Consider the following 11,207-nt stretch of genomic DNA (forward strand, 5'->3'; position numbering starts at 1 on the left):
CTTGAATACAAATGTCGGAAATTTCAAGTCAATCATTTCTAGAAATGTGATATTCCAGCTGAGCAGCAGCGTCTGATCTACAAAGGCCACACAATGAAGGGCGATCAAATCCTAAGCTGCTACGGTACTTCTCTGTTTCCGACTCTGTGTTAGAGCCTTGTTTTTAGTATGAAGTTAGCTTATGCCGCATTCCTATAACTATTAAGTGGTTGTTAGTAATCTGATTGTTTCATGGTTATTGCTTGTGTGCAGTGATATATGAAGTCTTTTCTGTGGCATCAATTCAATGTTTATAATATCTGCCATGGCAAATTTCAGGCTAAACACCACTGCCATGGCATGTTGTGTCAATTTTCCGTGGCAGCGGATGGAGGCTGGCGGCCGTTTTCTCACATTCAACCCATTCACCCCAATAACCCGACACGTGTATCAATTTAAAATAAGAATTTTAGTTTAATTCAACCTCTTCCAGATTCATAAGCCTCCAAAACACAAATCCTAACTCTATTTTTCTCTAAAACCCTACGTCCATGCTGCCTCCTAACATAATTTCTACATATATATGTTTCTCTTTTTGTTATAGAGGTATAAGCAGACCTTAGCCATGCTATGATGCAGTGGAAATTGTCTCTTTTATTACCACTACATTTACTCAATCCTGAGTATGGTGATTCTTTAATCTCCGTGTTTATGACTTCTATTTTTGCACAATTAGTTAACAACTTATGTGAGTTCGTTAGTAATGAAGTATGCACGTGAGTCTAAATTTCTTCAGTCACTTTTCTCAGCTAGGTTTCATCTATTTTCTGAGGCTGGTTTGAAAATAATACTTGTTGCATCTCGTTGAAAATAATACTTGTTGCATCTTGTTTGTGTTTAATTTTCTACTTGTTATATTTATTTTCTTCATCCAAAATATTTTGCATCGTATATACTGATATACCTAGATCATTTTTATTGATAGGTCTTGAAGATGATCAAACTGTTGACTTGGCTCGAGTTTCTGCATCTTTTGATACTACATATTCAGTGCCAACAGATTATAAATTGAAAGCAGGTATTGGAGGATCTAAGTCTGGACTTGATACCTATCCAGGGCCGGGATCATTTCCGGGGATTAAAATGATGAGGGAAATGATTGAAGATCCTGACATTGTCAAATATATTTTCACCATACCGGCTGTTCAAGATTTATTCAATAATCCCTAGACTGAATGCAACATGCTTGTTAGTAAGCACCGAATTGATGACATTGTGCATTGTAACCTGAGGTGGCAGACGTTCAGAGCCTTTGTCCTAGCGGCAAGGAGCTTACATCAATGTATGAGGTGCCGAGTTCGAGCCCTCTTAACCTCAGTTGTAATTTCCTCCTTTTTTAGGATTTTATATATAATATCCTCCATCATATAGGAGTTAATTTTAAAAAAAAAAAACCTGAGGTGGCAGACATACTTACTGATTACGATACCCTCCGTCTGATATGGAACACGGTAGACATGAAGATGCAACCTATTCGCCTTGTCCAAATACAATCCCACTTCCAAATCCCTTGACCTTTATTGGTATGTGTGTGTGAAAGAGAGTGAGAGAGAGGAGATTTTATATATAATATCCTCCATCATATAGGAGTTAATTTTTTTAAAAAAAACCTGAGGTGGCAGACATACTTACTGATTACGATACCCTCCGTCTGATATGGAACACGGTAGACATGAAGATGCAACCTATTCGCCTTGTCCAAATACAATCCCACTTCCAAATCCCTTGACCTTTATTGGTATGTGTGTGTGAAAGAGAGTGAGAGAGAGGAGAGTCTATACTGATTCAAAGATCAATATTTTAAAGCTATATCTTGAAATTATTTCCTCTAGTTGCTTGATTGTCCAATTTGTATTTGTTGTTGAGTTCTTTAATTCATGTACAGTTTTGATTATCTTAGGTCATTTATCATGTTTTTAAATGCAATTTGCAGGGATGATTGATAGAAACTCAAGCTCTTCGGGCAATCCTACCACCAACCTGATTCTGAGGGGTCTCCGATCTCTATGCTAGATCTTACATCTTCTAATCCTTCTACTGAGTATCCGGAAGACCCAATTGTTGAGAAAACAATTGGTGATATGTTACGCAATAACCAACACCTGGTTAAGGTTATACTTCCCTCTAGGATCACCTGTATTCAGTGGTTACTCCTTTGCTTCTTTACTTTACTTTTGATTTATTTTTCTTTAAAATATATCAAACTTATCAGTCACTCATATGTACTATATCTTAGATGTTCAATTTGTTGGAATATAAAGATATATGTTGGATGAGCAATTTAGTTTGGAGGAAATATTTGAGAGGAGAATGTGTTGAATATGTGAGAAATGATTTATGAGAGGTTGGTTATGTGGGAAAGCAAAGAAACACTTTTATTTCTCAAACTTTCTCAAGTTGTTCAACTTATACAAAATATTACAACTCACCTCTATTTATAGGCATCTCTTCCTATTCTAGAATTCTCTACTATATTCTTTAATATTTTATATCTAGATTTTTCTCCATAAAATTCTAGATATTTTACTAAAAAAAATCTACATTCTAGAGAATTCTATACCTAGATATTTCTACTAAAATATCTAGATATTTTCATACTTAATTCTAGAGAATTCTATAATATCTAAATATTTCCATCATATCTAGATAATTCTATTACAAAAATCAAGTTTATTTATTTTAATATTCCAACACAATTTTGCCCCAAGTCTACAGAACGTGTTAGATTCCAATCCCCAGATTAGAGATGTAATGCAACATCCTGAGTTTATTCGTCTGTTAGCTACACCTCTAGCTGTTAATGTAAGATATTAGACCCTCACTATGTCGACATAGAGATTTCTTCTTGGTGACATTCTTTGATTTCTCAGTGATGCAAAGCTGTGGTATCAAAGTTGTTTGTCCAATGCTATGAGAGTTTTAGATTCTTGTGTTATTTGAATCATTAAACTGTATTAGAGGCAGATCCTTGTTGGGAATAATATTGGACTTGGCTGCATACAATAGTGGGAATATATAGTGGATTTATTTAAGTCAATTGTGATTTTCTCTTTGAATGCTAAGTATGTGATGTTGCATGTACTTTAATCCCATTTCAAGCTCTCTTGATTTATCACAAAGCTGTAAAAGATCAAGCAGCTGAGTAAGTCTTCTTCTTTGCTCCTAGGCTTCATTTCTAAAAAAATAACATCAAAAGTTGGTGATTGAGATTATGTACATCAACATATGTAAGGAAATCATGTAGCATCTGTATTCTTTCAGAACTGTCTCCGTTTCAGTGATATCACGATTTCTATAATGCATGTTGACATTTATTGCCTGGTTAATAAAAAAGTCATGATGGACGGACATGTACATTTTTTTAATACATTTTCTTAGTGTCTGTCCATTTTACATCTTCATATTGAAGTAGTCAATAAATAGCAGGTGAGGGTGAAGTAACTGCTGCTGGGGCATTGGAGAGACTGATAGAACTGTTTGTTGAACTTGCAACTCATGCTGGGATTATTCATGCATCTGAAAGCACACTTCAAGGTTGCATTCTATTTATAATTTTCTGAATTTAACTCTACTTCTTTATTCGTCTGCCAATTTATTTCATGATTTATGACATACCCTCCTAAAGAGTCATATGGTAATCAACTACCCCAAGTAAATATCGTAACGCTGATTGTCATTGCAGCAAATGATCAAGCTGCTGAAAAGCGCCTTCTATGAAATTGTGGTCGAGTAAGTCTTCCCCTTTCCTAGTTTATATAATGTGGATGGGCACTATGAATCGTGGGATACAGTGTAAATAACCCAACCATATATGCATCTTTGCAAATCAAGCACCTATAAAATATTGTGAATTCTTGATTTTTGCCTTTTCGGCACGATTTAAAATTATATTTTCTCTCACCACTTAACACACAAAATAACATCTCTTAAAATCTCATGCCATCTCCCAAGTGTGAAATCTACGATGAGACGGAGGGAGTACATAAAATGCTTCTTCATTTTACATATAAACCCCAGTATCAGCAACAAGCTAGTAGTGTGATCAGTGATCGATTTGCAAATTAAAATTTTATGGAGTTGTTTTTGTTGGAATCGTGTTTGGTCAATGGACTTTGACCAATATAAAAGTGACGAGATATTTAATTTTGTAAAATTAAATGCAATAGCGACGATCTACTTTCGGAGTAGATGTTCGTGGTATATTCATTTTCTCTAAACCGATTCCTGGTGAGTGAGAAATTATGAATTAAAGTTTGTCACAGTGGTGAGCTATAAAGGAGCTATGAGATAAAACCAAGGGATTAAAAGAGTTAATTATCCCACATTGGTGGAGAGAACCTTATTAAATATTGATTTAATAAGATGAATTATTACGTGTAATAATTATAGTGGACCCAAGTGCACAACGGGTGCTAAAAGGTCTACGACGGTCCCTGACATATAGCGGGTCCGAAGGGGTTCACGATGGACCCCGACGCATAGCGGGTGACAAAAGGTCCCTGATGGACCCCGACGCATCGTGTGACCAGAAGTTTCACGATGAACCCCGTCGTGTAGCGTGTCCAGATGCATCAGTCTCCTCTAACTCCCGTAACGGCTAGTAACCCCAGACGGTCACAGTCAAAGCCATCATGGCACACATAATGGTCGTTGACTCTATCGATGCCCATGAGTGGACTTAGCCTATAAATAGGCATGCATCCATTGCATTCTCTACACAATACTAGACACAACAAGATTGCATATCATTTTGCATAGCTCTCTCCCTCTTTGTGCATAATATTCCGTCGAAGCTCTGCCCTTGCCATTATCTAGTTCGTCGGGCAACGAACAAGACGAAGATGTTTTATCTTTAGGGACGACACACCAATCCGAGAGCACTACCGGGGCGTATCTCATCTTGCGGAAAGAGGACTCCTCGACTCGGCTTATATCTTTACGATTTATAGTTTCGATTATTGTTTTGTTATTTTAATTTTGTACTTTTATCTTCACTCTTCATTTGGGTTGTATTACGTCCGGTTAGTGTATCTTTGTATCACATAATTATTCAAACAAAATCCAACAATCGCAAGACGAGATATAACTTGCTTTTGAAAGGATTGTTGGTTTCTGGATTCTGTGTTACAAGATATGAAACTAGCCGGACGTAATACAACCCAAGAAGAAATACAAATGGAAAAAAATGAAACAAGATTACAAGGAAAATTCGAAACAAGTAAACCGTGAAAGTTGTTAGCCGAGTTGAGGAGTCCTTTTTCCGTAAGACGAGATACGCCATGGTAGTGCTCTTCGGATTGGCGTTTCGTCCCCCAAAGATAAAATGACTACATCTCTGATGAAGCAGCACCGCTATCAGCAGAGCTCCGGCGAACTGGATGGAGGAGAGGGCAGAGCTTCGACAGAAAGACAATGCAGAGAGCGAAATAGCTTATGACGCAGAATGCTTCTAGTGTTTGATGTTGTGTGTCTAGAATGCAAGAATGACTAGCCTATTTATAGGCTTGGTTCACTGCAGGGGGTCAACAGCCATGACGGTTGTCATCAGTGCTAGACTTGTAACGGACGTTGGTTACAAGACGTTACGGAGTTGAGAGGATGAATCTAGACACGTCTAGGTTCATTTATGACGTGGACTATCACGTGTTAGCCACGTTGGCTTTACAACGTCATACTGACGAGGTGTCATCCCGCTTGGCTCGCTGACATGGAAACGGTGGTGGTCTAAAAAGAACTACACCCGCTAGCCTTGGGTCGAACCCAAGCACCAAGCCCACGACCAGGCCCAAAGAACAGCCCAAAGACCACCCAAAGACCAATTTCCAAGATCCAAGTCCAAGGACATGGACACGGGCACGGGCTCAGGGTCGCGGCTCGCAACGGGGAGGGCGGCGTGGCGCGCGCGTGTGGGCTCTACAACCCATCTTAGTCCACTATAATTTTTACATGTAACTTCCAATATGGGATAATTAACTCAATTATTCTCATAGCTTCTCTCATGACTCATTTAATTAGTTTGTAATTTTGCACAACTTTAATCCATTATTTCTCACTCACCGGAAATCGGATTTGAGAAAATGAATATACCATGGTCATCTACTCCGAACGTAAATCGATGCTATATCATTTAATTTCACAAAATTAAATGTCTTGTTGAAATTATAATTGGTCAAAATCCATTGACCGAGCATAGATTCCAACAATCCCCCACATGAGTGGAAATAGCCAAATGCGTATGCATGCAGACACAAGCTCAACCCTAGAGAGGTATATAAGCATAAGAATAGGTAGTGTTTAGTTTTGAACCTTCCATAGTCAACGCCATCGGATACACATGTGGCCTAGTAGCGCGATGCTTTGAACTAGTCCCCCACGGCGTGCACCGAGACAATGGAGTTAACACTTAAACACCTCAACCTCATCCGTTCTCACGTTTTGTGTCCTTTGCGGCCTTGGACACCACTTTGGATTCATAAGTGTGTAATTTGAAGCGGCCACACTTCACACTTACATAGGTGATTCCTACTCGAGTATCTTGCCCTACTCGGTCTCTTTGAGAACTCAATCTCCTTGAGATCCTTAGGAATCATTAAAAGTCATAGACTTATCCTCACCACAAGACAAGTTTTTTCAACACTCTATTGCTCTTCAGGGAATAGATGTAGATGAGTGTTTCATACGAACTCTCATAGCTTAATTTTCCCATTGAACCAAGTTCTTGGGATCTCCAGTCACCATGGTTGGGTTACCACTATGACAATTCTTTAGTTTGTGGATTTCAAACCCATTCCCTCTAGCAACTTATTCATTTGATCACGGTTTAACCCTTTGGTTAGCGGATCCGCTAGATTATCTATTAACTTTACACAGTCAATTGTAATCACGCCTGTTGTGATCAAATGTCTCACGATATTATGTCATCGATGAATATGTCGAGACTTACGGTTATAGAAGCCATTATTTGCCCTCCCGATAGCGGCTTGGCTATCCAATTCGCATCACAGTACCCTTCAAGTAACGGGGGGTATCTCGAAAAATGTAGCCATGATTTTGAGTATGCTTTAGATATCTCAAAACCCTTACAAGAGCTTTCCATTGCTCTTTGCTTGGATTACTCGTGTATCGACTCAACTTGTTCACGGCACAAGCAATGTCCGGCCGAGTGCAATTAGTCAAGTACATAATGCACCCAATGACCCGTGCATATTCTTCTTGTGCAACGGGTTCGCCCTTATTTTTGCTCAAGTGAACATCGAGTTCAATTGGAGTCTTAACCGTAAAGCCATCATAGGCATTGAATTTCTTCAATATCTTCTCAACATAATGAGATTGGTTTAAGATGATTCCATCGGATGTTCTTAGAATTTTCATTCCAAGAATTACATCCGCTAGACCCATGTCTTTCATGTCAAAGTTTCTCTTTAACATGGCCTTTGTCTCGTTAATCACTTGAGTGTTACTACCCATGATTAACATGTCATCAACATAAAGACACACTATAACGTACCCATTATCAGTGCTCTTAATATAGACACATTTGTCACACTCGTTGATTTTAAACCCATTTGATAACATCACATTATCAAACTTCAAGTGCCATTTCAACGACGCTTGTTTCAATCCATAGAGGGACTTAACCAGTTTGCATAGCTTTTTCTCTTGTCCAGGTACTACATACCCTTCGGGTTGTTCCATATAGATTTCGTCCTCTAGTTCACCATTTAGAAACGCAGTCTTAACATCCATTTGATGAATCTCAAGATTGTGCAATGCAGCAATCGCGAGAAGCACTCGGATAGATGTAATCCTCGTTACAGGTGAATAGGTATCGAAGAAGTCATGTCCTTCCTTTTGTTTCAAACCTTTTACAACTAGCTGGGATTTATACTTATCCACTGTTCCATCAGCCTTAAATTTCTTTTTAAGCACCCATTTGCACCCTAAAGGTTTCTCACATTCGGGCAAATCAACCAACACCCAAGTGTGGTTTAGCAAAATTGAATCAATTTCGCTTTGAACAGCTTCTCTCCAATGTAACCCATCTGGGCCATCAAAGGCTACTTTTATTGACGTTTTTTTTTTTTTTTTTTTTTTTTTTTTTGTTACGTTGATTCTTCATCCAACATAAAAGCAATGTAGTCAGGACCAAACTTTTTTGGTGTTCTGACTCTACTACGACGTCTTAGTACTGCATTGTTTGGATCAGGCCTTGCACGCTTACGCGATTTGGGCTCTTTATCCGCTGATTTAGAACTGGTGGCTTCATCCACTGTTTTGGAACTAGTGGCATCGTCTTCAATTCTCATCTCAGAATTGATTGGGACTTCTTTTTTGTCCTTGCAAGGAAATTTATTTTTGCGAAATACGACATTTCTTTACTCGATTATTGTTCCTACTGTTATAGTCGATATTCCAGACTTTTTGACAACAAATCTATATGCACTACTGTTAAGTGCATATCCAATGAAGATAAAATTAACTGTTTTGGGGCCAATTGTAACTTCTTTGGGCGGGGAACCGTCACCTTCGCCAAACACCCCCTCACTTTGAGGTATTTGTAGGATGATTTCCTTCCTTTCCGCAACTCATAAGGAGTGATGTCTTTTCCTTTGGGTGAGATTTTATTTAGGATATAGTTGACTGTCAAAATAGCCTCCCCCCACATGTTATGGGGTAATCCTGAACTCGGTAGCAACGCATTCATCATCTCTTTTAGAGTCTCGATTTTTGCGTTCTGCTACACCATTAGATTGTGGTGAACATGGAGTTGTTGTTTGATAAATTATACCACTTGTGTTGCATAACTCCTCAAACGGGGCTACATACTCGCCTCCTCTATCACTTCGAATCGCTTTGATTATACAACCAAGTTGATTCTCAACCTCGTTCTTATAATTTTTGAACGCTTCAATTGCTTCATCTTTACTTCTTAAAAGCTAAATGTAGCAATATCTTGTGCAATCATCTATAAAAATGATAAAGTACTTTTTACCACCTCTAGTTTGTACCATCCTTTGTTTAGACTGTGAATTAAGTCAAGGGGTTTCATTTTCCGTTTGAAGCTCGATCTTTGTTTAGACTGTGTGCACAGAAAGGAATAACAAGCTTCCTAGGTCCAGCGAATCCACTAGATCACAGGGTCTAGGAACTCAAGGATCGTTGGAAGATCTCGGTCGTCGGACACACAGAATACCTCTTCAAAAACCCTCAACCACGTATACTAAATATAGCACAGGGAAGTACGGATCGATCCCACAGAGATGTGATAAGGCTAATTTCATGCATCGGTTATATGTGAAAAATGTTAAAATTTGTTGGGTCTAACACATTTCCTAAGCCAGGTGTGTGAAGAAAAATCGCTAGATCGAGGAAGTGCTGAAGGAGATGGTCTAGCAAAGGAAAGGAACGAAGTCTTATCTATACCTCGTTGGGCCCCACTCCAACGCCTATATATAGAAGAGCATGCAACGCACATAAACACACTTTTTTTCACACTCTTCTTAGCTCACACACATTACACACACTTGGGAATGGGAGATCTGGGTTAGTCGGGTACGAAAGGTTACTTTCTTTAGAAGTTTCGCGGTTGGTAACACCGTCCGAGTGTGGACGAAGATACAATTCCTTTTAATTTCAGTTGTTTTGCTCGTTTTTGCTGTCGAACTTCACTTTTGGGAGTCGACCTGGTTGTTGATGATACTTATTGTCTTTTCGCTTTTGTTGATTTGCGTTTAGTTGTTGAATTTCAAGTCGATTCACGTAGATCTCTCTGTTGGAAGTTTTTTTTTACAAGTATTATGTCAATCTCTGTTTTATTTTGATATTGTGGTGTTTGATATGGGAATTTAGTGGTAGATCTGTGTTTATTGACTGTTTGGAGGTTTTTGTTCGAATCTGAAGTGATGAAGTGTTTCTGTTGGTTGGAGTTCGTGTTGGACGCTTGGATCCGGAGTGGATTTAGCGTCTGAGGTTGGATTCGACGTGAGAAAAGAAAGTTGTTAGATGGATTCGAGTTTTCTTCTTGTTTTCTGTTTTGCTTCGTCTAGCGTCTGTAGATCTGTTCAGCTCTTCGTTGGTTATGCATTAATTTGATTTAAAATTAGTTTGCTCTGTTTTAGATCTGTAGACGATGTCGCTGTTAGTTAGTACTAGAGTTAGTTATTCTGCCAGCTTTTCGTACAAACTCTGCTTTTTCAGTCATGGTCCCCACAGTCAGTTTGTTTCCTAGGTCTAGTAAGTGAAGTAGTTTTCTTAGATCAAGTGTTGAGCAGTTAATTTTCTTTGCAACGTTTTCTTATAATTTCGCCTAGGTCTAGCTGTTAGCTTAGGAGTTTTAAAGATTCCCAAGTCGAGTTTAATTTGTTTTCCTCAACCCAAAAAAAATGCGTGGCAGCAGCCAACACCAAAAACACACCCAAATCCTTGAACATGAGTATTACGCATCCTTCTCTGTGGGATCGATCCCTACTTCCCTATACTAGGTTTAGTAAAGTGGTTAAGGGTTTTTGAAAGAAGTGCTCTGTGTGTCCGACGACCGGGATTTCCTGCGACCAACGAGTTCCTAGACCGCGTGATCTAGTGGATTTGCTGGACCTAGGGAACCTGTTATTTCCTTTTGAACACACTGTACGCAACTTACAGACTTTTCAAATGGCGCCGTTGCCGGGGATGGATGGCGTTTGTTGTTATTTCATTTAAGGATTTGGAGTAAATATTTTAATTTCTGTTATTTTCTTTCTCCTTGACAATTTATGAAAGCAGGCTTCCAATCTGGAAGTAGGACAAGCTCACTAGGATCAGGGAGTGGACAATACAAGTGGCGAGTCAAGGAATCTACATCTACCATCACCACCAGATCAGGATTGAGGACGGAGGATCCATTCCCGTTCGAGTCAGAAAGTGAAAAGGAGTGGAATTCGTCGACAGAGGAGAACCTGTTAGAGTTTGTATACTAGAAATCACCTTTCGAGTGATTGAATACTGTTAAAACTCTTATTTTGTTTTCCAAATGAATAAACAGATTATGTTTGTCATAATGTTGTTATATTTTACATTTAATGGTTGTTTATTGCATATTTAAATGTATAAGTAATTTAACAAAGTCTAAGTCTTTGTTTTAGTAGACCGGTTGTGGGCGTCGTCCACTTTAAGGTAACACGGTCAGTTCT

General features: G+C 38.7%; 1 protein-coding gene and 1 long non-coding RNA gene across 2 annotated transcripts in view; both read left to right on the forward strand.

Moving 5' to 3' along the window:
* Positions 1-2,760: 2,760 nt before the first annotated feature.
* LOC125192744 lies at positions 2,761-3,855 on the forward strand. The gene is made up of 3 exons (XR_007171462.1): positions 2,761-2,841; positions 3,466-3,573; positions 3,722-3,855. It is a non-coding gene; the product is annotated as an uncharacterized LOC125192744 (long non-coding RNA).
* A 6,935-nt stretch (positions 3,856-10,790) lies between these two features.
* The window catches only part of LOC125194731 (regulator of nonsense transcripts UPF3-like), a 4,864-nt gene continuing 4,447 nt past the window's right edge, over positions 10,791-11,207 (forward strand). The window contains exon 1 of the mRNA XM_048092963.1: positions 10,791-10,975. Coding sequence (XP_047948920.1) covers positions 10,791-10,975 — 185 coding nt within the window. The remainder of the gene's footprint in view (positions 10,976-11,207) is intronic.

The sequence above is a fragment of the Salvia hispanica genome, chromosome 6, assembly GCF_023119035.1.
Source record: "Salvia hispanica cultivar TCC Black 2014 chromosome 6, UniMelb_Shisp_WGS_1.0, whole genome shotgun sequence".
Classification (NCBI taxonomy): Eukaryota; Viridiplantae; Streptophyta; class Magnoliopsida; order Lamiales; family Lamiaceae; genus Salvia; species Salvia hispanica.